The 27,555-nt window shown below is 32.1% G+C and overlaps 1 protein-coding gene across 4 annotated transcripts; it reads right to left on the reverse strand.

Moving 5' to 3' along the window:
- On the reverse strand, positions 1-27,067 carry LOC143254768 (uncharacterized). 4 transcript variants are annotated; one of them, XR_013030361.1, is made up of 12 exons: positions 26,775-27,067; positions 25,108-25,315; positions 23,832-23,938; positions 20,570-20,775; positions 19,142-19,313; positions 14,466-14,643; positions 13,022-13,119; positions 12,395-12,539; positions 10,756-11,004; positions 6,466-9,413; positions 1,194-3,446; positions 1-983 (listed from the first exon to the last, which is right to left on the reverse strand). XR_013030361.1 is itself a non-coding variant. In XM_076509800.1 (10 exons), exons 1-10 carry the CDS (start codon positions 26,904-26,906, stop codon positions 9,289-9,291), a joined length of 1,620 nt encoding a protein of 539 aa, XP_076365915.1. In that variant the 5' UTR covers positions 26,907-27,067; the 3' UTR covers positions 6,036-9,288. The 4 variants fall into 4 exon arrangements, 1 of the variants encoding a protein (XP_076365915.1); XR_013030363.1 differs by lacking the exon at positions 1-983 and having other exon boundaries at positions 1,146-1,414; positions 3,253-3,446; XR_013030360.1 differs by lacking the exon at positions 1-983 and having other exon boundaries at positions 1,123-3,446.
- Positions 27,068-27,555: the final 488 nt, after the last annotated feature.

A 27,555-nucleotide genomic window follows, 5' to 3' on the forward strand; every position in this document is an offset into this window, starting at 1 on the left:
AAGTGAACTAATATACATTTTGAAGAAAGTTGAAAAATTCTAAAGCAGCTGGATTATAAAATGTTTCTTTACTAAGTATAAAATAAAATATCGAGTTCATTACACTTCTAAAGAAATGTATATTTCACATAATTAATGCAAAATGTTTATAAAGTGATAAAAATAAACTAATATTTTGAAAGAGGTACAAGAGTCCAATAACTGTATTGGTATGTTATTAAAAATATCAGAAGAGTCAATATGCACAAAATCTTGTAATTTTGTTACTACATCTTAACATTAATCCTGATAACGTCATGTAACACACAATTTGTTCCTGGATAGTATGTGTTATTTCTTAATTGCTTATGTTGTAAAAGTACAGAAAATGGCCATTATTTCATTCAAACTTTGCTTTTGTGACCTGGATAATTAAATTTAGAAATGTACCTATTTTCTATGTAAAAAACGGGCAAATTTGCACATTTTCATTTACATAAGGTCTGAATAAAACAACATATGAATCAAGATTTAGTATTTACACTAAAGTTATACAAAAATGTTTAGAAGTGAGTAGTTTTTCGAGATTTGCGACTGTAATGTAAATCACTTTCACGCATCAGCCTCCAAATATAGTCTCGGCATTCGACTTTGTTAGACAAAGATCTCTGATCAAGTCCTTGAGGTCTCTTTGGTTCGGGTAGTATGGTTCTCTGTCACCAGCTACACCTGTGAAATTGTAATCTGGATTTTCAACGTCTATCTCCTCTTCTGATTTGCTGCTTTCTCTCTGACGGAATGGCTACAGAGAGCTCAGGGCAGTGTGGCCCCGAGGCGATGGATAATTGAAGGTCCCGATACATGATAGCAGATGTATTCTTGCCAGCCCGACGTTTGGAAGGGTCCACCATGCAAAAGTAGCAACTACTTGAGTGGTCAGTGGGTTTACGCCAAATTCTTGGAACAGCGAACTTCATGGCTCTCTTTTCCCCCTCTGTACCATCCTGCAAAAGAGCAAAATAAAATTGTTATTATGAAGAATAAATTTATTTCATCCACAACTAATGTGTAAGAGGTTCATGCAAAATATTTTATATGTAATAATTTTCTATACTATTGCAAATTTTTAAAAAAATATACTTAAATTTTAAAGGTCTAAAATTTGTATAATATAAAATCTTACTATTCAAGCAAACAAGAATTGTCAGTCTTACCTCCTACAGGTTTTTCCTGGGTTTGCCGTGATCCCCGATAGGCATGCCGAAATATGCCTTGTAAGCTTCACACATTTTAGCAGATGCTGTCACAGAATACGTTTTCGCTCTTATCTTGATAAATTGGTCACATACATAGCAGAATGCGTCTGGAGAATGTTTGCAGCTTCTTGATGCTATCTGTGATGATATCAGATAGGTCTATGTGTTCACTTAGGCAGCTAGAAGTAAACTGAAGTGGTGAGTGGTGAGCTGTATATATATTACTGTGAAAAGTTCTAAAAAATTCTCGTAAGTTCTACAATATTCTAGAAAGTTCTTGAAAATTCTTGTAAGTTCGAGAAAATTCTCTATTAACTACTCAACACTGAATCTACGTGGAATGTTCTGGAAAATGAGTAAATTTGAAAATTTCATTATACATGTCATAAAAGCAAAGTTTAAGAGGAAAATAGGTCTTTTCCATTCACTTTAGGTATAAGAAATTGGGAAATAACACTTTCTGCCCAGGAACAAGAAAAAGTAAAATTTTTGTTACATAGTGTTATGTAAGGGCAAATACTCTCATCAAGGTATCCAAATTTTATGTGAACTTATTAATCATAATCCAGAAAAAGTGAATAGGTCATATTTATGGTATTAAACTGTATAAATCATGAGGCCATTACCAAAAATATATACAATATGAGAATAATACATAAAATGTATAATTGGTTGTTAAATTTTTAAAGAAACATCATAATTCAATAGTTCATATTAATAACAAATATTCTGCAGAAGAAATAAATACAAGAGATATTTCTCAGGGCTCATTTGATGAACCGCTTTTAATTTGGTCAATGGTTTACAAGAAATATCTTTTGATAAAAACCAGATGTTATTTTTTGATTATTTTACAATTACAGCACGTATTAGTAAGGAGAGACAAACTGGATTGTATAAATCAATCAGGGTCTCAATGCCATCCAATTTGGAATGTAAACCTCGAAAGTTCCATTTTATCAATGTAGCCATTGTTATTTAGTAGGGAATGAGGGTGAAAAACCCTTTAGTTTGCAACGCCGCCGCTTCTTTTAGAAAACAGGGGTCTTATTGACCTCCATGAATTCTGTTCAAGGTCAAGTTAGAAAATAATGGGTCTAGTGACTGTGTGTGCGACTGTATAATGGTCTTGCATCTTGGGGAAGAGGGACCCGAACAGCCACAAAACAGAGGTAGAGACAGAGATAGAAGTTGGCGTGGATCTGTCAACTCCTTTTTTCACAGAAGGCAAGAAACTCCAAAGATAAGATGAGAAATACTCTTCAGGATGCACGAAAAGATCGATCTGCACACCCATAGTAGTGGTATAGTGAATGGCACCAGCATACCTAACCACCAGACCAAGCCAAGTCTAAACATTTATAATCAGTCTGTAGAAAAATGTTATCACAAATATTTAACATTAATACGATTGATTTAGTTTTACTTATTAACTGAAAATTACAGCATAATCTGTTTTTGTTTATTTAACCTAGACTAAATTCCACCCCTCAGTGGCTCTGCGATAAGCTTGAGAGTTTGTATTGTTAAAGTTTGAGGTTCGATATCCACGGTGAGTAGTATTTTTATGCTTAAAAAAGAGCAAAAATACATTTCCAACAGAAAGAAAAGGGTAATAAAAACAAAATTTGTAAACATCTTGACTTTGTTTCACCGATGGAGCATTACAATGTGATAGTCAATCCCACTGAGCTAAGTGGTGGGTGGTGTTGACTAGCTGCATTCCCTCTAGTCTATCACTGAGACCGTTAGTTCAAATAGTCCTGGAACAGCTTTACATAAAGTTGAAAAAATCCTTAATGTAACCGTTTTCTTAAATAAATTATTATATTGAGTTTATCTGAGCACAGTTAATAATTATCATTTTCACAAGTCCATTTCCGCTGTTCAATGGTTTCGTGAAGTGATATATTTAATAAGTAAAGAAGTAGAAACTAAGAAATGCTGCATTGGAAACACCTTAACGTGCGAGGGTAAAATGTTTGTTTCTGGTTAACAAAGACCTAAGATGGAATACCTTCCAATTCCTAATTCTACGTTTTCAGAAAGTTATAAATTGAACAACAGAATGGAGATCCTAAAATGAAGTATTAGCATCATTTTGAGGGAGAATATGTATGGTTGACATTCGCTGATGGGTCACCCGCTAGTACAGCTGTTGGTCTGTGGAGTTACCTCGGTGGACTCAGCAGATATCCCAATGTGGCTTTGCTATAAGGAAACACACACATTCACTGATGGAGATCATTTTCACAAAATATTATTTTTATATTAAAGTAATGAGAACCAATTCTATAAGTTTTCATATTTTAATACTGTTATTTAAACTATTCAAAATATCAGAATAAAACAAAGAACACAGACATCATTCCATGAAACATAAAATATATACAACTGTGAATAATAGTTGTTCTCAACAGGAAATTTCGGCCATTTTGATTTGGAGGGAAATATCTACATCACTGACAAATTTAAAGAAATTATCAATTGTAACGTATTTAGATAGGGGCTAGAGAGAGGTCAGCCCCAGAGCCCATGGTCTTAATTGGGGCTCATTGATAATGTTATTCTAGGTAATGTAGGGATGTAGGGCCTACAAAACCTTAAATCTGCCACTCATTATTAAATCAGGATTATCAGGTTTCGCCCAGTGAAATAGAGAAGAGGGTTTTTTTTGTTTGTTTGTTTGTTTGTTTTTTTTGAATTTCGCACAAAGCTACTCGAGGGCTATCTGCGCTAGCCGTCCCTAATTTAACAGTGTAATACTATAGAGAAGGCAGCTAGTCATCACCACCCACCGCCAACTTTTGGGCTACGTTTTACCAACGAATAGTGGGATTGACCGTCACATTATAACACCATACTGCTGAAAAGCCAAGCATGTTTGACGCGACGGGGATGCGAACCCGTGACCCTCAGAATACGAGTCGCACGCCTTAGAGGGTTTTTGTAGACATGTGGCTCTCAATACAGAACGCTGCATTAGTTGGAATCCCAGATTCCACTTTAGGAGTAGTACCTTATGGACTTCTGATGATAAAACCACGTACTCAAGTAGAACCTGAAATACATTTTGTTTTATTTCAAGTAAGATTTTTTTTTCTGTCTTGTGGAAATAGAAAATACATTCATAATTTTTCCAGAGTATAATATGCTCCAATGTAATTCAATGTACGAATATTACAGTACATATTTAGCAAAGTCCCTGCGTTTAAATATTACTCAAGAATGACCACGGAATACTATTTAATATTGTAGTATAAACGCCTTTTCTAAGCCGATGAAGCGTGATTTTAAATAATTATGTTTGTGATAACCCAATAGTATTAAGCCTCTTATGTTTTATAACAATACATTTCTTATTCTGTCTCTTAGGGCTTTTTAAATAAGAATACGAGTATATAATATTTTAAGTCACATAGAATGGTTGAAGTATGATTACACAATCTGTTTCTACTTGAAAATGCCACCATACAAAATTGATCATGTTTCATTGTAAGAAACCGGTTTTCGCTATGAATAAAAAGATGTCTTATATATGTGTTTAAATTAGGTAACTAGTAGATGATTAAGACCGACTGCAATGCCATCATTTAGTTTAAAATGAACCTAACAGTGGCAATTCAAATGATGTTGATGGGCATAACAAAGTTCAGTAAAAATATTGTTCGTGTAAGATTTAGAAAATTTTACTGCTCAAATCTATGCTATTGTATTTTATTAACCCAATCTAGTTCCAGACCAGAAAGAAGACTCGATATTGCTTGAATGCTTATAAAACTTTTGTACATAGATCATTATTTGTAATAACCATTATTGTAAATTGTATTATAGTCTGTATGTTAAAATATATTTGTACGTATCAATCTTGTTAATAAGTGTCATAAATTGGATAAATATCGACATTATTAAACTTCTGAATTTAAATTACAATTTAACTCTGTTTTAGTATATTTGAAATTGTAATACATAAACTGCAACTCTATTATCATTCTTTTAATATTTAAGTACCGGTATACAGCCCGTTAAAAACGACGAAGGCAGTACTACCACCCCACCATACGGTTTACCAAAACATCACATTTTCTAGCTAACTGAAATGAATAAATTTTTCGAAGTCAAGCCGAACCAATAAAGAGACAGAAAAGTGCAATCGAGGCAGTGAAACGTCTGTAAATTCTTTTGCGAGCCAACCAAATTTAAAATCATTCATGAAATGAATTCATGACATATTCATAGAATACTTATTGATAAAAATCAGTGAGATTGACAACTTCTACTATATAAAAAAGCCAGTCAGTTTTGGTAACAGTATATTCCAATAGTGATTTCTATGTCATATTATTTAGCAGCAAAAGTATAACCTAGTATTGTAGTTAGTCTATGTACTGAAAGCCAGTGCTTAACGCACTCGACTCCTAAACCGAGGGTCGCGGATTTGAATACCCGTCAGACCAACTATGCTCGCCCTTTCAGCTGTAGGGGCATTATAATGTTACAGTCAATCCCATTATTCGTTGGTAAAAAGTAGCCCAAGAGTTGGCGGTGGGTGGTGATGAGTAGCTGTCTTCCTTCTAGTCCAACACTGCTAACTTAGGGACGGCTAGCACAAATAGCCCTCGTGTAGTTTTGCGCGAAATTCAAACCAAACCTATGTACTGAAAGTATAAAATGAAACGTTTAAACAAGAAAAACTGAATATTTGTTGATTTCTTAATTTAGATATTTAAATCTAATTTAATATTTAATATTAAATATTTAGATATTTAATTTCATTAAATAGGTTTGATTTTAAAATAAAAATACTGGTGATAAAACAGTAAATGGCTTAATTCAAAAATAATTTCATTTTAAAACTGTGTAATAGGCAGGCTTTTAGTCTAGTCGATGGAAATTCAACTTTACTGCCAGTACACCAAATTTATTTTGTGAAGGAATGCAGTGGCGAGTGAAGCTCGCAAATCATTAATTCGAGGATATTTATGGCGAACTAAAAAAAGAATTCGCAGACTGAGAATCAACAAAAATACTTCAATTTTATTTTAAGTTCTTGCAGTGACATACACTTATTCAATAACAAACAGTTAATTCTTTAATATTCAAATCTTTGAGTTAATTGTTAATGACAAAGTTTTTCATATACAAGATACTCAACTAGATTATTAGTATCAACTTACTGTACTATTTTATTCTAAACTACATGATTGAACAAGACAAAGAGCAACCTTACATCAAATTTGAGGAGGAGTTCCGTTGTAGGCTAAAGTTCTTCATAATTTTGAAGCTGAGAATCACTGTAGTTGTAGAAACTCTAAAGAACTGTATGGAAATTCCTGGAAAACTCCTTGTAGTTCTGACTTTTCAGCTCCACACAAGGTACTTTCTCTGTATTCGTACGAGTTTCCAAGCAGTGGGCATAAATACCCGCAAGTAGTTTTGACACTACATTGGTTAATTTCTTCAACTCATCGGCTTTCTCAAAACAAGCAATTGGTGACTGTGACGGTGAGCGAGTCGTTTGCCTTCTTACTTGTACCACTACTCTAGTCTGCAGTAATGAATCTTACATCAAAGAGCTTATTTTAGATACTGTCTTAAGCTTTTAAGCAGGCTTTTCTCTACTAATAGATTGACGTCAGTAACTTATCATTGTCAAACAAAAAAACCTAGCGTTTTTTATAGTGTTTTTATTAAGATATTAGGCGTTTGCTCTATTTTTATAACTCTTTAACTTGTGATTCTCAATACTAACTAGCTAAATAACTATGCTTTGCTTATTGCTTAACTTAATTTCGCAATATAGACGTCCTTCTTACATCATTTCTTCACATGTGCATACCACACCCAGAAAACTAAATTTTCTTCAGTTTATTTATGAGCACTGAAGTTACTGTATAAAACTTATTTTAAAAAAATACTAATTGCTGCGATTCAATCGATATTTTATCTTTTATGATAAATTTTATGCACTTAGCTCTAAGCTAGGTGATCCCACACTTCATGTTTATTCTAGGTTTATTACACTAATACTTACTGCACTTATAAGGTTTACACCAAACAGTAGTTGGGACGTCATAATGTGCGCTCATCCCCACTATTCGGTGGTAAAAGTGTAGTCCAAGAGGTGGCGGTGGGTAGTGATGACTAGCTGCCTTTCCTCTAGTCTTACACTGCTAAATTAGGAAGAGCTAGCGCAGATAGCCCTTGTGTAACTTTGCGCGAAATTCAAAAACTAAATGAAACCTTTCTTACACGCTCATATTTTGAACAGACAAAAAATATATATACAGAGTTTAAATATATAAATTATTAAAATCTGCAATACTGGGTATTTAATAAGAAGAACTGTAATATACGGATGTTAAAAATCAGTCTTCTCCCCTCTTCTGTGAATGCATCCATTTGTTAAAAACAGTTTCAATTTCAACGTGTACATATTACAACTTTTGCTAATGATAATTTTAATATTGTAAATCCACTAAAGCAATTAGAGAAAGTTAGCAAACTTGATCATTTAACAATTTCCGTGCAAAACATCATCTGGCGATCAGGGCGTTTGACTCGCGATCTACAAATCATGCGATCGAAATATACTTGCTGTTTCAACCGTTATCATGGTATAAAGTAATGTCAAATCCTGCTATTCACAATTAGGTAGTAGGTAGCCCAATATTTGGCGGAAGGTAGTGTTCTTTACTTGTTTTCTCTGTTGTCCATCTCCTCTAAATCAAGGACAGCTAGTGCAGGTGGTATTCGAGTAGCTTTCATGTAATGTAAGAAACAAATAAAAACAGTTATGAGTTAAAATCATTATCCATGATTGTTTATCCATTTTAATTTATTTAACATAATAATAATTTATCTCTTTTAGGCGTGGCATTTAACGGAGTAAATGTATTTGCTTATTCACTAGTTTTATCTTTTATATTAGTTCATACGATTTCGAATTATTTATCTGTTTACTTTTTATACAGCTTTTAATTGGTTTGTTTGTTTTTGAATTTCACGCAAAGCTACTCGAGGGCTATCTGCACTAGCCGTCCCTAATTTAGCAGTGTAAGACTAGAAGAAAGGCAGCTAGTCATCACCACCCACCGCCAACTCTTGGGCTACTCTTTTACCAACGAATAGTGTGATTGACCGTCACATTATAACCACTCACGGCTTAAAGAGCGAGGATGTTTGGTGCGATGGGGATTCGAACCCGCGACCTTCAGATTACGAGTCGAACGCCTTAACCCACCTGGCCATGCCGGGCCTCTTTTAATTGGCTACAAGTTATTTTACATTTTGTTTGTTGTTAATAACTTATCAGTTGAACAACTCAAACTTTCATCAAGGGCGGTTTACTAGCTTCGATTTATCTTTTAATTTAGCGCCATGAGCTCCTTGTCAAGTTTAAGATTTTACTTACCAGTTTAAAGATGCAATTTCGAAGATGCGTCTTTTGTAACGCAGGCTACTTTATTAAAAGTGAAAAAAAGAAACACTTAAAACTTAAAAGCATGCATGAATGTGACTTATAATGGGCATCGTTATATTTTGTCTTAACAATTGCTGAAAGTTTGTTGGATCTCACCAGTGACCACTTACTTTCAAAAGATGCTTATATTATAGCAATATCACCAATAGAAGTTGTTTTGTATTTTAAAATAGGGTTTCCATAGCTTTGCTTTTTGAATAAATATTAATAAATCTATTACATATAAAAACACATTTTTGTAACATTTTCCTGATACATCTGTGGTTGTTGTTTGTTGATGTTTGCTAATATGTAATAACGAACAGTTAGACCGACCGCCATATTATAACAGTTCCACACCTATAAGAGAGAGTTTTTCTACGACGGGTTTAGATCTCAAGATCTGCATATTGCGAGTCAAGCATTCTGACAACATTTTTCTGAATTTTGGATTATATACAATAAAAACTCAAACAAATTCTTATAAGATATAAAAACTATTCGATTATTTTTCCACACTTGATTGAAATCAAGAAGTATGATATATATATATATATGTTGTAGTGTTTTCTGAGAGCCCGTGACTAGTGGCTATTTCTTGAGTTGGCGAAGTACATGATCTCTCAGATATTTACGTTCGATCTTTCCAAATTGTGATCGAGGAATTTTGTCTAAAATCTCCAACCCTTTCAGCTGTTTCTGTGGCGCTAGACGGGCTATTAAAACAAAACAACATTGTGAGAAAGGGCTGTGTTTTAAAGCTATCACATCAGTTTTAATCAAATAAATCAAATTTATATCTTTAAACTATTACACTAATTCATGTATAGTAAGATTGAACTATTTTTTAAAAGCTATTGAAACAGTTTAATCATGGAACTTTAAATTAAAGTGTATGTACACTAAATTACAAAAATTTGAAATTATGACAATATGGACGTTATAAGAAGTTTATAATAAAATTTATGTATTTCGATGTATTTGAACCTTAATTGATAAAGTTAAAAAAATGTAGGATTGTGATGGAAGAGTTTTGTGCAGTCTTTAGTAACCTAGAAAACATTACGTAACAGTTATGCTATATTATTATCGCCACCAGAGATTCATTGGTAAGCTTATAACTATCAGGGTTTTATACCAGTGACAGACAAAGTGACGACAGCAAAATGTGTAGCTTTGGGCTTAAAAACAAACAAACAACTTTACTTACATAGAGATGTATTTGCTTTCAACATTATCATTTCAGCTTATATTCTACTTTCCAGTAAGAATCTTTGTAACATAACGTATTTAACAAAAAGAAAAATCTAAGACCATTTTGATGAGTGAAAGCAAGTTTCTTTGAAAGAAAACTATCTTTTCAAGGTTAACTACTTTGGTTCAGCAACAATGATTGACCAGTAAATCTTAATTTGATTTTTTTTTCACTGAACGATGTTATGCCCGTCAATAAAGTGTTACCACTGTTTGGTTTGTTTTAAACTAAATGATGGTATTGCAGTCGACCCTTGTTAAAATTGGGTGTTGTTGCATTAATTATTGTATAAATACCAAATACGTGACTTTGAACTTAATACAGCTACGAATTACGCAACTTAGACATATAAATAAGACTTATATTTTTGTTCATAGCGAAAACGGTTTTCTCACATTGAAACACAATCAATTTTGTATAGTGGTATTTTCAAGTAGAAACAGATTGCGCAACCATACTTTAATCATTTCATGTGGCATAAAAATATTACATACTCGTATTCTTATTGAAAAATCTCTAGAAAACTGAATAAGAAATGTTGTGTTGTAAAATATAAGAAACTTAATACTGTTGGCATATGACACACACATAAGTAATTAAAATCATGCTTCACCGTCTTAAAAAAATGCGCTCACAGAACAGTATGTAATAATGTTCCATTATCATTGTTGAGTAGTAATTAAATACAGCGACTTTGCTAACTGCTTACTGTAGTATTCGTGTATTGAATTATTTTGGAGCATATCATAGACTGGAAAAATTATAAATGTATTTTTTTTCCACATGACAGAAAAAAATCTTACTTGAAATAAAACGGAGTATATTTTCAGGTTCCACATGAGTACCTGGTTTAATCACCACAAGTCCGTAAGGTACTTCTCCTAAAATGATATCTGGGATTCCAACTACTGCAGCGTCCTCTATTGCTTCATGGCTACATAATACAGACTCAATTTCAGTTGGAGAAACCTGATGAAATCCTGACTTGATCATTTCTTTTAATCTGTCGGTGATGTAGATATTTCCCTCCGAATCATAATGGCCGAAATCTCCTGTTGAGAACAACTATTATTGATGAAATGTATATTTTTCAGTTTGATTGAATAATGTATATATGTTATTTGTTTTATTCTGCTATTTTAGATAGTTTCTAAGCTGATATTAACATTTCAAAACTTTCAATTTTACGCATATCTCTTCAAAGACTATCGGAACCAGCAGTTCATAATTTAGCATTGATAAACTACAGGGAAAAGTGCTAACGAACACTACCCACCACCAACTCTTGGGCTGCTCTTTTAATAAAGCATAGTGGGATTGACCCTAGGCGAACCGTAAACAAGATGATTGAAACCTTTTCTTTAACTAATATTTATTTTTGTTTGAGGGCCCGGCATGGCCAAGCGCGTAAGGCGCGCGACTCGTAATCCGAGGGTCGCGGGTTCGCGCTCGCGTCGTGCTAAACATGCTCGCCCTCCCAGCGGTGGAGGCGTTATAATGGGACGGTCAATCCCACTATTCGTTGGTAAAAGAGTAGCCCAAGAGTTGGCGGTGGGTGGTGATGACTAGCTGCCTTCCCTCTTGTCTTACACTGTTAAATTAGGGACGGCTAGCACAGATAGCCCTCGAGTAGTTTTGTGCGAAATTCCAAAAAAACAAACAAACAAACAGCGTTTGATATCTGGGATTCCAACTACTGCAGCGTCCTCTATTGCTTCATGGCTACATAATACAGACTCAAAAATTTGTGTTATTCCAAATCTCCATTCAAGTAATATATATAGTAAATAAAAGGACGTTAACGCTGATAGTTATTACGTCTGATAACACTGGTCTACAAACTGACTACAAATTGTTAGTCTTGGCTTGGCCGAGTGATTAGGATATTGGATTGAAGCCAGTCGCCGAACATTGTGGCTCTTCAGTCGCATAAGCATTATAATCCTAATATTCGTTTGTAAAAGTGTTGCCTAAAAGTTGGCGATGGGTAATTTTGACTAGCTACCTTCTCTTCAGTCTATTACTGCTACATTAGGAACGGTTACTTTACGTAGTTTGTGAATAGCTTTGTCCGAAATTGAAAAAGCCAACACATTCATAATATTATGAATTCAAGAACCAGAAAATTAAAACTGATTAAAATACATTTAATTAAAAGTTAGGTACCCTCGTTGTTAAAAAAATTTCAACCACAATTCAGAAAATTTGTGTTATTCCAAATCTCCATTCAAGTAATATATATAGTAAATAAAAGGACGTTAACGCTGATAGTCTTTGAATAAAAACAAAGGTAAAGATAACATTCACTAAGAGAGAAAATCAGTTATGATAACACTAACACTGTAACACTTACCGAACAATAACGTAGTAATAATAGTTAGAGATAAAAATTCACTGTTTTATAAAATGAATAATATACACGTTACAACTGCCAAAACTGACCTGTTTTAAACCAACCTTCTTCTGTAAAAGCTTCTGCTGTAGCTTTGGGGTTATTAAGATAGCCTTTCATCATCTGCGGACCACGAACATAAAACTCTCCACCTTCATTTGGGCCTAAAGCGACCCCTGTACCGAGATCAACAACCTAAAAAATGTAAATTTAGGTAAATAATAATTATTTTTGGAGGTGTTTAAAAATGGTAAACTATCTTACAATCACAGTAACTAGGAAGCCAATTATACATCCGCATATGGGAGGAAAAAATGTGATGAAGACGGTACACGAAAACGAGGTGAAAAAGCAAAGTATGTATAATTGTTATTGTTCATATATATTCACTAAGAACAAAATAATACTTTCACAAAGTATTTCACATACCAGAACGAAGTTTTTGTAGAGACGCTAAAGGTTAACAATTAAAACATGTTATATTGCCATTTTTAAATGTTTCACATTATTTTTCATTGGTGAGGTTTTTAGTGCAATAAATCGCTTCTTTCATGAGCTCAGCAATAGAAGAGAAAATTTATAAGAAAAATATTTCTGGGGTGCGGTGTAACACAGTCCACAAACAAAGAAAAATGAACTAAAAACGCTCAAATAATTAAATGTTAACAAACACGAACCTTCAGTTCTGTTAAAGGAGTTACTTTCCCAACGGAGTTAGGAGTAATGTTATCTTCTTGTACAAAAGCAATACTGAGAATTTCACTTAATCCATAACCTAAAATATAAATGAGAAACTCTCTGAAATTATTTCCATGCATAAGAACGTCAAAAAGTGATTTTATTTCATTTTGGATGAAATAAATATAAAATTATTATTTTGACTACTAGAAAATAAATTGACAAAATAATCTTCATTACAAGGACAATACTTACAACTTGATATAACTGTAAAATAGTTTATCATCTGCTTTTAATTCAGGCTTTGATTATCAGAAAGCATAAAAAAGACAATGTTTTAACAATTTAGGTACATCGCAATAATGTGATGTAACTTAAATAAAAATATATAAACTTAAACTATATGATACAGCTTCTTAAATGGAATATTTAAAATACAACTTAGCGTTTTAATCATTTTCTAAATTACAAGTTAACTGTGAATAAAAATAATACATTCTAAAAGTGAAGATTTGTTAACACATGATCAACTGGGCTTTAGGTGATATTAAAGAAGATGAAAACTGTACGTTCTGCTTCTTTTAATTAAATTGTTTAGTAAATTTACCCCCAATTTAACATTGAATTGTTGTGAAAAATGAACTGCTTCTAGATCTGCTATCCGTATGACTAAGTACGTAGTGAAGTTGTTCCTTTCAGTTTTTATTTATTACTAACAAAATACTACAATACTTAATCCAAAATACAATAAACACCACAATTCTTTTAAGATCGGTATTATAAACAAATTATTGAACAAATAAGTTGAAATTCGTAAAAAGATGTATTTTCCTAGTCATGTTGGTGTACATGTTGCTCAGTATGAGTGTTGAATTAAATTTAAAAAACAAAACAAAACTTATGATTTATAATGATCATGGGTTTCAGAATTCTAAAAACAGCGTGCTTTACATATCATAGGATTCTACAAAATAATTATACATCAAGTAGAGCAGTGTGTAGCGCTAAACATACTACTGAATTTCGCGCAAAGCTACAGCTAATTGGACAGTGAAAGACCAGAAGAAATGTTGCTAATCACCACCGCTAGCTCTAGGGCTACATTTCACCAACGAACAATGAGAGCGATATCAAGCACAGTTCTAAATATTTGATGAGTACAAAGTCAGTATACGTATTTAGAACAGTCTGCAGTGGATATTTCTGGTAGGATGTGAGACCACATACGTTTGTTTGCAAATTAGGCTGGTGTATAGTAAACGATTCATTTTACAAACTGTTCGAGTAGCCCATGTTGACTTTAGAATTTCGCTTGCATTTTTGAAATAAATTTATTCACTATTTAGTTGTATTTCATATATTCCATTCTTACAATAACACTATTATTGAGATATCTTTTAGTAATCTTATTGTTAAGTTTATAAATTTCTGGTTTCTTCTTACCTTGTCGGAAAATTTTTAAGAAAGGAAAAGCATTCATAACAACTTCTTCATTGGATTCCTGATTGAGAGGAGCTCCCCCTGTTAACATCTCCTTCACACTGGTGAGATCATACTGCTGAACCTTGGGATTTCTAAGAAGTCGATAAATTATTGAAACTGCTACTGGAACAATGGAAACCTGCAGTATGCAAGACAGCGGAGTTACATATATTTTATTATAAAGTAAAATCAAATTTATCATGTCTAACAAATATAAAGAAATTTCAATTAACGAGAAAACATAAAACTGTGACTTGTATCTCAGGACGGCTGATATGGGTATTAACACATTTACTAATAAAGCATAGAACAACGTTTTAACCTTCTTAGGTCATCTTCATGTTAAAAACATGATCTTGGAAGGTCGAAACGTTATTCTCTGATTAATTAGTAAATGTGTTAATACCCATATCAGCTGTCCTGAGATACATTTTTACTTTAAGTGGGTTTCTCGTCATCACGAAAAACTGTGACTTGTTTTTTTATTTGGGAGGTATGTCTTGTTCTGATTCAAAAATGTCTTATTTTGGATTATAATTCTCTACTTATTCTCTAAGAATTACATATCGTTATTGTTTGTTAGCTTTTCTACATGTGTCATTTAAGTAACTGTAATAAATAAATTAAAATTATCTCACATATTTTGCTTGAGCAAAACATGTATAACACAACTATATAATAATCTCATTCATAGTAATTTGAAATATAATAAATAAAAGCTTGTTTTTAGTAGGTCAGTACTCGATATATAAGATATATCAAATAGTATTTTGTGCACTAAAGTAATCAAGACGATAAAGAAGAAAGGTAATATACCTTAAAGCTTACACTGCAAAGGTAGTAAAATAATTTCATATAAATTCAAAAATAATTATATGTGTCGCGGCTATTGAGGATTCACTTTTGTTTTTTTGTTTACTTCGGATATTTGTGCAAAGATAAATAAACTAATTGTGGTCTGGCTCTACCTAACTTCACACTGATTGACAGGAGAGATGACATCTAGCTAGTCACCACCACCCACTGCCAGACCTTGGGCTACTCTTATCTCATTTAGCTCTTCTAAGTGAAAGAACTATTTTTTGCAACAGTACGCCAACAACAGAATCCGGTTTATAAATACATTTATAATCCGGTATGATAATACTAGGCAACGCTATGATAAACATGCTTACTACTCAGTGTTCTTCTAAGCATTATGAACTGAAACGACCCGGTAATATTGAAATTTACAGATTTTTTTTCCAAGAGAAAAGAGTGAAATCTGTCAATCAAATTATGAATCTATGTTCTTGTGAAAATGGCCTCTGTGAAGTAGTTGTGATTTAAATTACGGAAATATGGTTTAATATTGTTGTTGTTAGCCATGATTTTCATATTTTAATTTAGAAATTTTGTATTGTTTGGTAGAGGGAGTGTTTCATACCTTTAGTGATGACACGTGACATCCATAAGTTTCCTATGTGACTAAATATGGCGTGACGTCTCAAATTTTCATCAGATTTGAGAAAAACAAATATTGTGGTATTTAAAAGCAAGAGGGGAGGAGTCTAAGAGAGTTAATCAATGAGCCAGTTCGTCGAAAAGTGATCAATTATTTAATGAATCGTATTTTTTCAAGAAATTTTGAGTTGTGTTACACGAAAGGAAAGAGTCTATTCAGTTTTATTTGAGAAGTATTCCTGTCAACAATCAAGCCTGTATAACTGATATGTTACAACCGAAGAAGTAAATCACTTTCGTTATTGTTAACTGGACTAGACTTTACGTTATTTTAACAGGATTAAAATTAGCTCAACGATGGAAACAGTTACAAGAATAACATAGCGTTGTTCGTTAAATTATGGTAGATATTACAATATAAAAACAAAGAGAAGCTATTAAGTAAAGAATATATATTGCTTTAGCTGTTGTTAATTCGACTGGATGTTATATTATTTGTACCGAATAATCAACAGTCCACCTGCTCAATGATATAAAATGTTAGAACAATACCGTGGCGTTGTTGATTGCATTATTATACTTGTCACAATTATATAAAGAAGAAGCAATTAATTAAAGAATATCTAGTATTACACTAAGCCATCCTGAGTTTCAATCTGATCAAAAGGAAACAGCTTATTTTGCATGTGAATGGTTTATCGTGTTGTCCAATATATTTGAGCAAAAGCCACATTGCAACTAAAATTAACTATAGAAGTAACATTTTTTCTCAAAACGAAATTTAAATTCGTACAAGTATACAAAGGGCTATCAGTGCTCCGCCCACAACTGATATAAAAACCTGGATTTTAGTAGTATAAGTAAGCAGACATATCGCTGTGCAACTGGAAGTCACATAGAGAAGGAAGCTCTCATCACAGCGTATAGTATAGTACTCTACTATACTATAATGAAAAGAGTTACTATTTATTGAGAATTTGTAGAACACATTCATAACATCCTTTAGTAAGGATGTTATGAAAATTAATTTTGCAAATTAAAATAATAACTATGACATGTCACCGCATGTCTGGTTATACTTTATATAATTCTAACGAAATTATAAATTTAGAGAAACTTTTAATGAATACAGTAATATTTAAATATTATAAATGACTTTAGATTCTTTATGATACCATCGATCCTGTAGGATCTTAGCAATTTATTTTTCCATCTTGCTGTGCAGACAATATTGTTGTTTTGCTAAGATTCTTACGACTTACATGCTTAATCTTTTTCAAACAAATCTTGAAAAAAACATTAAATGTTGTCTGTTTAAACATACATAAAACTTCATTCAGATAGTTTTATACATTAAAATAGACATAAATAAAAGTTATTCATGTTTACTTTCTTAAAGAATTATGCCAGGGTATTTCCTGTAAACCAATATTACTAAGATTACATAGTTTCAAATGGAGTAGCTGCTTTTTATAAGTATTATTATTAACTGATATTAAGTACAAAAATTTTCTAATTCTAGTTAAGCGATATTATCATTACCCCTTGTAGTAAACTTTCTTACACAGTATTAAAGTTCCTTTAAAAAAACTTAAGTGCATTTAAACAGGAATTACCAGTTAATAACAGATAAACAATAAGTATTACAGTTAGCACCTCAATGTATTTAAAACTTGGTTGTAAATACAACCTTCCCTCGTCTATTGAAACACTTATGTACTTTGAGACCTCTAACAGTCTTTAAATTATTCAAAATGCTATTTTATCAACATAAAACTGTAGTGTAAAATATAGCGGCGTTACATACACTTTATTATGTAAGGTTAAAAATAAAAAGTTTATTTATAATTTCCACAAAATGTAAAGAAAATCATGATTAACAAGAAAAACTAGAGCTGTGACGTGTAGGTTTTTCTTTCTAGGTTACCGCTCATTCTTATTCAGAGGAGTGTTCTTCAGGTATATTTTTGGGTTGCCATTCGTTAATTATTCGTTACTGAATAGGAATCATCATTGCTTGTACAATCTTCTATAAGTTTACATTAAGTAACTGTCATTAATAAATTAAAATTACCTCACGTCTTTCGCTTGAAGAATACGTGTAAGATACAACTATGAAAAAATTTCATTCATAGAAATTTTGTAAATAATTAAGTAAATCTTATTTTGGACCGTCAGTTTCTTTTGAAGTAAAAACAAAGCAACAGAATGGAATATTTATGATCAGCTAAACACGAGTATAGAAACCCGTATTCTAGCGATGTAAGTCCGCAGACATACCGCTGTGTCACTGGGGGGGGGGCTTGCCCGTTAGAGGTCACTAGTAGATATAAAAGACGTTTCAAACAATATTTGACACACTCAAGTAATCACGATGAGAAAGAAGAAAGGTAATTCATCTTAAAGCATACACTAAATTAATAAGAAAATCATTTTAAATCCAAAGATCTATTAGACCAGGCTCGGCATGTCCATGTGGTTATGGCGCTTGACTCGTAATCTGATGGTCACAGGTTCGAATCCCCGTTAAACCAAACAGCCGTTAGGACGTTACAATTTGCGCTCATTTCCAACTTTTCGGTGGTGATAGAGTTACCGGTGGATGATTAGCTGCCTTCCCTCTAGTTTTACACTGATATATTTGAAATTGCTAGCACGAATTTCAGCAAACAAACAACCAATTAGATCAGTGATTAAAGTCAGTATTTGAAGTAGAAGGGGGAGAAACAGTTCTTAACCAATAAGGTTATTCCTATAGATAAAGTTTAGAAAATCATATAGTTTGTACATTTTATTAAGCAATCACGCTAACGTTTGAACAACAACTATCGTACGACCTTGTATGACAAAGTAAAAGGTTCTTCATAACAATCATTCCCGAATCTTCCTTATTTTGTATTGTTAGATCATAACCAATGAAGGACAGTCTTGTATAATCGTACGCTCCTCATAATTTAACCCACAAACTTGCAGATGTCCTGCAATGTTATGTCAGTTTCCCTTATGTTCTTGTATATACAGTTAGGGAGGCCCTACTTAGTACCTTTCTTAGCTGAATGAGCAGGGTTTATCCTCACTTTAGTCACTACATTACACATAAGGAAAGTAAGGGAAATTTCAAGAAATTAGAATGTCAGTTAATAACTCTACGACAATGATTATTCATGAGTCAAAAATGATTGTCGCATGCTTACCTTATGTGTTTCTATGACCTCCAAAAATAAATCCGACTCGTAGGACGGTACAACACTTATGGTAAGTCCTTCAGACAGTGCAATAATTAGAAAGAGAAAACCCCCAACATGGCAAAATGGATACATTCCAAGAATAATGTCATCCTGAGAAAACTTCCAAACAGTCGGATTTCTTTATGATAAAAATTAATAAGAAAATTAAGTGGTGAAATACAATAAACTAAATGAAATTATGTGAATTATTCAGAAGTACAGATAATATAAAAGTGAGAGTAAATTGTAAAAAAATGTGTGATCTACTAAATGTGTACAGTAAATCTCAGTTGTAAATAACGCTTAAGATTTTTGCTTCATCCTTAACTGTTAATTGCATGTGTAGCCTTTGGAAAAAGAAAGAAAATACCTGAAACAAATTGTTGCAATCGTGGTCTACAAATAGTATAGCTTAAGAGTATATAACACTAAAGTCTGTGTGATATCGATGCTGTAGACACATAACAAATAGCCCATTTAAAAACTTTGTGTTTAACAATAAAGAAACAAAGAAAGTTGTGTTTTCTGTTGAACAATAGAACTTTTATATGAAATCTTATTTCCTGATCAAAGCTTTATAGATTACTTGGAGATTTGATATATTACACATTATTTATACTTATACTAATTAATAACCTAACATCCAACCGCAACGCCTCCTACAATCCCGTACCCGTTTATACTCTCGTCCATAAGACCTGCCCAGCAACGGTCAGTTACAAACTCTTTCTTTCTTAACCTGAAGATGACCTAGGAAGGTGGAAACGTTGTTCTCTGCTGTATTAGCAAAAGTGTTTATACCCATAGCAGCCGTTCTGAGATATATCTTTATTTCAAGTGGGTTTCTCTTCATTAAGAGTGTTTCAATTACTTTGTAATCTGTTTATCAAATATAACTTTGTCCTAAGCTGTTATGTTTTCATACGTGTATACTGTATAGTCAAATAACAACTTCAGTTTTAGAAAAGAAAAAAAGATACCTTTAGGTATTTCATCCATTGTTAGAAACGATTGCTGTTTGTTATTTTTTACCATTTTAGCTCTTATGCTAACAAACGGGTATTACTATTAACATGAGATACTGCGCTTCTTGGCGAGAAGTCAGTGGTACAGCAGTATATCCGCAGAGTTACATGACTAAAAACCACAGATAACACTTTTAAATTTATACGAGCAAAACAATTAGCAAATTTAAAAAAAAACAATTTTTTTCCAAAAAAATAATATAATATATAAAGTTAGAAATATATTTCTTTGTAGCTACTTTTAAATCTAAAATATCACTTAAAATACTACAGTTAAGAAAAATATGTCGTAAAATCTTAATAATAATAGGACAATTTACTTTATTTTGCAGTGTTTGACTTATGCATAAAACAATTTAGAATGACTTACGTTGTAATAACGACTGCGGAAAGAAAAGTTGCATGAGTATGTACAATGGGTTTAGGTAATCCAGTAGTTCCACTAGAAAACGTTAACAGTAAAGGTGTTTCTTTTGGATCAATGTCAGGAGAACCAGTAAAAGCAGATCCGTCATCTTTCTCAACAAGTTCCAAGAACGATGGACAGTCTTCTGACTTCTCAAACACCAATATCTCCTGTTCAAGAAAGTATTAAAAATAGCTACGTTAAAAGACTTGTGAAATAAACTGCCAAACGTAGGGCAAAGTGTAAAAGTCGTGCATGTTACCTTAGCTTTATAAGCAAATGTTATGTTTAGCTATACATCGACAGATATAGTGGTTCATATGATTTCTTGTAGTAGATATGCATATTGTGCAGATTTTGTAAAATTCTGAATGTTTAAACAAAATCGTAAGTAGAAAATTTCAATCATCAATATTTTCTCGTTTTGTTCTCAAACTTTGAGCTCGTATATTTTTGTTGCAATTAATATTTTGTTGTTGTTGTTTTTGCACCTTTTTTTACAGCTGCTCTGGTTTTTAATTGAATTTTTCTGTTTTGTGTTGAGGGTGAGGTAAAAATAACCACAAAGAACATACATTTGATATTCAGGTATAGTTTTGAATAGTTAGCGTCAATAATCTATTAAATTTGGAGACATTATAATTGCAGTCGGTTTCTTCAATACTTCAATAACTTTGTGCTCATATCTTTCAGTTGCTTTATTTTTGTCAACACTTTTTCAGCCAAGTTATTTTTCAATAGATAGCTCGTTCCTTGTATAGTTTTATACAGTAGATAAAGTGATGTTCTAAAATATGCTAGTTATATGCCAGAAACAAAACCATCATGTACCTGGAAGCGTTTGTACTAGTTTGAAGTGTGGTGCAAAGTAGTGCGCAAAAATCATTTGAAAATTTTTACACGAAGGTGATTTTAATTTAGGCTCAATCGTCCGATTTTGGCGCCTGATTTTTATCAAATTAAAACTTTTAAGTCATGAAAGTACCGAAAATGCTTAAAAATTTCAACGCGATTAAATTAGTCGATTTGTCTCCAGACATTTAGAAGATTTAAACGTAAATTTTGCTTAGGGTAGAAATAGCAAGAACGGAAAAGCTGTATAAATATTTTGCTTTCAGACATACCAAAACTACAGTTTTTTTTATCTTAGTGTGGACAAAAATGTGACACTAGCTTGAAGTTGCTGCTAAATTGACTGTTATTTCTGTAAACCGTAAAGAAAATTCTGTACAGTCGTCTGTAACACTATATTTCACAAATATACATCCTTTTAAAGTTCACATTTTGATGTCCACGTTTATTATCAATATTTTGTAGTTAGTTAACCAGCACAGACTGTTGAAAACACTGCCCTAAATAATTCTTCTTTCGTTACAATTTTAGGCTTATCTACCATTCAGACGTGTGTGAAGTTTGTTGTTATGGAAATTTCTTTAGAAAGCACTTTTGGCTTGTTTATTTTGCGCAAAGCTACACGGGGGCTATATGCGCTAGCCGTCCCTAATTTAGCAGTGTAAGACTAGAGGGAAGAAAGCTAGTCTTCACCATCCACCGCGAACTGTTGGGCTACTCTTTTACCAACGAAGAGTGGGATTGACAGATATAATATAACGTCCCCACAGCTGAACGAGCGGGCATGTTTGGTGTGACAGGAATTCGAACCCGGGACCCTCATATTACGAGTCGAGTGCCCTGAGCACCAGGTCAGCCGAGCCAGCAGTCTTGGACTGAAGTATCTGTGGAATACAAATACTAAGTATATATATTGTTAAAGCTTTAGCGTACATAACGTACGGTATAGAGAAAACAGCAGAAATAAACGTTATAAAAAAGCAAAAAGCAAACGTGAACATTAGCGAACCACACTACCAGCTTAGGTTGCTACAAGTTTGAAGCCCGTCACAGAAATTATTACCAGACGCATTGTGTGTCATGACCTCAGAGGTGAGAAAATTCATAGCTACGAGCTCTAGTGCCAAACAGATGCGGTATACTGAAATAAACCCAAGCTGTTTAGATAATACTCGTGATAAAACGAATAAATGCCACCAAAAACAGTTAATGGAAAGGCGTGAAAGATCTCTGAATGAATTTATCTTAATGATGAGACACTTACGGTTTGTTACTATGCACTATAAGTTAATTGTCTTGGATGATTTTGTCAAATATGACAGATAAAGAACAAAAATAGGTTCTATATATGTAAAAACGGCTCGTTTGTGTTGAGAAAAGTTTTATGTAGAGGAGCGAACAACGTTTCGATCTTCATCGATCATCGTCAGGTTCACAAAGAGAGAAAGAGGTAACTGACCGATAGCTGACCACATGTTTGAAGGAGGTTGTCTAACTGAGTGTATAGATGTAGAGGATGTGCTTAGATGTTTGAATATATATATATATATATATATATGTAGGTATAAAGTTGTTCCTTTGAATTGGTTTATTTTGGGCTTGAGTTGTTGTATAAATAAGTAAGGCTTCTTTAATTTTGCGTTTGTTTATGTTTGTTTCTTTATTTAGTATTTGGGTATTTTCTATGGTTATGTTGTGTTTATTTGACTTGCAGTGTTCGAAAACGTGTGTATGTTACTTTTTGTGTTTTTTGAAATAATAGGTTCTGTAAAGACAAATAACAAAACTAATATATGGTTCTAATGACTGTTTTAAGGGTAAGAGTTGGGAACTGTTTTAAAAAAAGATTTACTAAACTAACTTTTCATTGTAACAATATTTAAATAAATAAATAAGTGCAAAACGTTAGTTACAGTAGTTTTACTAAAAACTAAAGATTATTATAGAGAAAATGGTCGAGAGTTGATTCCGACAGGTTTAGTTAAACATCAGTTCTTATGAAATTATAGAAGTAATGGTCGAGATTTAGTTATAGTAATGTTAATACAAACTAATATTTGATTGTAAGGGTGAGTATATAGTTGGTTACAGTAGTTTATTTGGAAACTAGGATTGAGTCCATAGAGTGAATTATGTGAAAATATATATAATTATTTATCGAAACTTGTATATGTTAAGAAAAACAGGTTTTAAAATTAATCATAAGTTGATGTTTATTCAGCCAAGCAATACTTTGTAATTAAATTACAAAAACTAAATATTTTATGAATATCTGTTCAATTTTATAATTTTCATACAAATAAATTTAAAATCAAACATATGTACACATAAAAGCCAACTTCTGGTTTCATAACTCATATAAATGTGTTTTTACCTTAAAATTTCGTAAACTTTTTGTCGCTTTTCTCGCTTTATCTAAATTCTCTTTCTCCACCAGCAGATAAACAGAATTAGTCTGTTCCAGCCTAAAACGAAGTTCCTCTAATTAAAAAAAAAAATGTTTCGTTAGTTTGGACCAACAATTTGTTCGTATTGAGACATGGGATTATGTAAGGATCAAAAACTGGAGTTTCACAACATAGATAGAGGTTTATATTAAGCAAGTAATTGTAAAGTAAATGTAATTCCATTTTAGTATTGAAACGATTAGAATGAACATGTGTCAAAAACAATAAGAAGAAAACATTAATTTTTGTAAAACTTGTTTGTTTTCAGTCAGGCACAAAGCTACACAACGAACTATTTTTACTTTGTCCATCGGGTATCGAAACTGGGTTTCTAGCATTGTTAAATCCACAGACATACTGCTGTGTCTCTGGAGGACTTGTATGTATTGACGAATTACTTATTTAGTGTTAATTGTATTTGTGAACATCATATAGTACTCGTTCAGTCTCACATTTAACAGGATTTCCAGAAATAGGTTTACGCAGTAGTATTTTGTTAATTCATTATGTATATTTACGAATTATTTATATTTAAGTCTTAAATATACTAGATACGTATATTATCTTTAAACCCTCAAATTGCCTAGCTGTTCTTATCTCATTCACCACCGGTAATGTTTAACATATTATATCATTGAAAAATTTGCTAATTTTGGCAAACATGAAGGAACACTTCATTTGTTATGTAACATACATAGGACATCTCAGTAATAATTACTTATATTCCCTTTGGTGTTGACAATATTTTATGTAAATATTATGTTTGTGTGACTTTCAAGTTGTTAAAGACCCTAAAAATAAATAAATTTCATGGTCTCATAAGCATTTTGGTGCAAAAATGGTTTACAGAAATTTATCTAAGATGCTCGTGAGATTTATAGACACCACCGTAAATTATAGGTCTATGTGCTGATTCAGAATTAACCCTAATTACATGGAGTACACATTTTGTGGCTTTAGTACTCTATCAATAGTTTTGTTATTATAACTAATCAATTTATTGTATGATTAAACTTAGCTAACCATTCTATTTACTAATATGTATCTTATCAGCATCATTGATTATTTGCAAGCAAATAATTTTCTAATAAATTAAGAGATTAAATTAAAAGTAACTCAAATTTTAATCCGCGTACTGCTAATAATTTACTTTACATTTAACACATACTGTTTGTTTGAAAAACGCCTAGTTGACTCATATACCTGCCTTATCCATGGGTTTTCCCAAGGTAATGATTGCTCCTGCGTTCATTGCTCCCAATGCAGCTGCCGCATAATCAATATTATTGGCTGTGCAAATACAAAATACATCTCCTACTTTCAAACCACGTCGTATGAGGGCGCTAGCAAATCGTCTACTACTAAGGAGGACATCTTTAGCAGTATAAGAACGAGACTTGTCGTGTGAAACCTGCAAATAAGGAAACTCGAGACTATTAGATTTTTTTAAAAATTAAAATAAAAACTTTCGGTATTAGCCATTTGCTTTGCAAATAAAAGCTTACTTTAAGATCGAAAAATAACGACATAAATTTATCTTATTACCTTTTGATATTTTAAAATCATAGTTGTGTATAAATAAGATTTGTTTTTCATATCATTCGATCTAATTTCAATGAATATCGTTGGCGAAACTAGTGATAATAATTTATTTTCCATTTTTAAATGTAACTTTATCCACTCTGAGCAAACTGAATATTTTGCTTCAGATGTATGTATCTGTTACATTTCCATTTAAATATATTTAATCATTATTGTTAATTAGATTTTGATATAAAATTATTATGCAACTATATTATCTTGCTAAAATATTAAGGCAGCAAACATATAAAAAATAAACAAAATATAACGTAAGATCGTTATATCTTTAATTAGAACTTTACTTAACGATTTTTCTTATAGTTAGAAAAAGTTAAGACTGAACGAGATTCAAATTCATATATATATATATTTGTTGGTCGTATTTGTTTAATCAACTAAACCAAAAACCCTTGTTCCGAAACACTAAGCAAAACACAGTTTTGACGTTCAGAAGTTTTCTTATCTCAATATACGTTTTGAGAAAAATCACCTTAGCAATGTTTGTTTCAAGTCTTACAAGAGATAATGTGTGTATTTGTTGTTGTTTTCTTCCAAATTCTACCCCAATAAATGACAAAATGTGTAAGCCTTTGGAAACTGTATTTAAATGAAAAATATATTTTTTCCCTGTTTTCGATACGAATACAGTAAAACTTTTGTTATGTAAAAGTCTCGCTACATTATTTGTAAATTAAAAACTGATGAACCACCTATTATTTTAGACCTGCCGAAGACGACTCAACGATTTTTGAAAATCTAAATAATAAAAAATTAGTTAATTTAAATTTAGACTCATAAAAATGAGGAAGTGAAACATTACATTTTCAATTAACGAAACACAACTAAGAAGAAGACGATGGCAAAACTACCTTATTGCTTTAATTTTTCGCTTTTTACGTTTGCAAATGAATACAATATATATGTATGTGTATCTAATATATCTAAAAGTTGAACTTTTATGGTATTCGTTAAATAACGACAACTAGTTAAACCAAAAGTTACTTTAATATTTGATAAGCTTAGTTTAAACTGAAATTAATGCTTTGCTGAAACAAAATGAATTTTGTTTTGGTTAAAAATAAATACTGTTGACAGTAGCGATGTCAATTTAGAAATTACACAAAGGATTTTAACACTATTTTTAATTAAAAATTTACCAAGACATATATTTTATATAAAAGGCCACATTACAATATACAACTGAAGCTGTTCCTTAAGCAGTGTTGTATTAATGACGTAACTACAATTTTCTCAAATCTGCATTGCTTTATGAAACGATAAAAGCTTACCACTAACTGTTTATTACTGTATTTCTCCAACGCAAAAGTGAGAAATTCTGTAAGAGAAATGTTGGGTATATCAATTGAGGTCCAAGGAGAGCGAAGAATCTTGTCTTCTGAAATAAGAGAATCGACACCCATCTTGTATATTTTTAGACAATATTGCTTAGCTCTATGAACAAAACAAGCTCACGTATTTATGCAACACAATTCAGGGAACGGCTCCTAAACTTTCGTTGTGTATTACTTCCAGAAGAGAAGTAGAATATAAGTTATCTTTTCTGCGTGAGATTTTAAGAAGGAACAAAAATATTCTTATCAGTTGTTTTAATAATATGACGCAAACCACGTGACATTGCAAGACTATAAAGTTTAGTTCTCTATTGCTGACAGCATGTGTCATTACCACACCTAAAATTATTTGTATTTCTTTTAACATTTTCACTCAAGGACAGAAAAAAGTTCCATCAATCCTATGTTTTAACTTTTTAACTAGTTAGATAAATTGACAAAATATGAAAAACTAGCTATACAGTTGAAGCAGTATTGCTTATTTCTTTGTTTTATAGTTTAAAACTACACACTTTTAGCTCATAGTTCCGTCGTTTCTTGACCCCTTTAAAATAAAGTAAGAATTTTGGAATCCGAAGGTCAAATCCCGTCGAGTGATAAATTTTACCACAACCGAGGTCTCATGGTTAATTTTCTCTAATCCTGTCTAAACTTATTTAAACTTGAGAGTAGGCTGCTAAATATTGTGTGTTTGTGGTTTTCTTATATCAAAGCCGCA

This window comes from Tachypleus tridentatus, chromosome 1 (genome assembly GCF_004210375.1).
Source record: "Tachypleus tridentatus isolate NWPU-2018 chromosome 1, ASM421037v1, whole genome shotgun sequence".
NCBI classification, from domain to species: domain Eukaryota; kingdom Metazoa; phylum Arthropoda; class Merostomata; order Xiphosura; family Limulidae; genus Tachypleus; species Tachypleus tridentatus.

Coding starts and splice junctions, on each gene's coding strand:
- LOC143254768 (XM_076509800.1), bottom strand. CDS start 26,906: ATGGGTGTCGATTCTCTTATTTCAGAAGACAAGATTCTTCGCTCTCCT. Junction 20,776..23,831: donor AAAGTTTACGAAATTTTAAG/GTAAAAACACAT, acceptor TTTCTTGAACAG/GAGATATTGGTGTTTGAGAA. Junction 13,120..14,465: donor CTTAAAAATTTTCCGACAAG/GTAAGAAGAAAC, acceptor TTTATATTTTAG/GTTATGGATTAAGTGAAATT.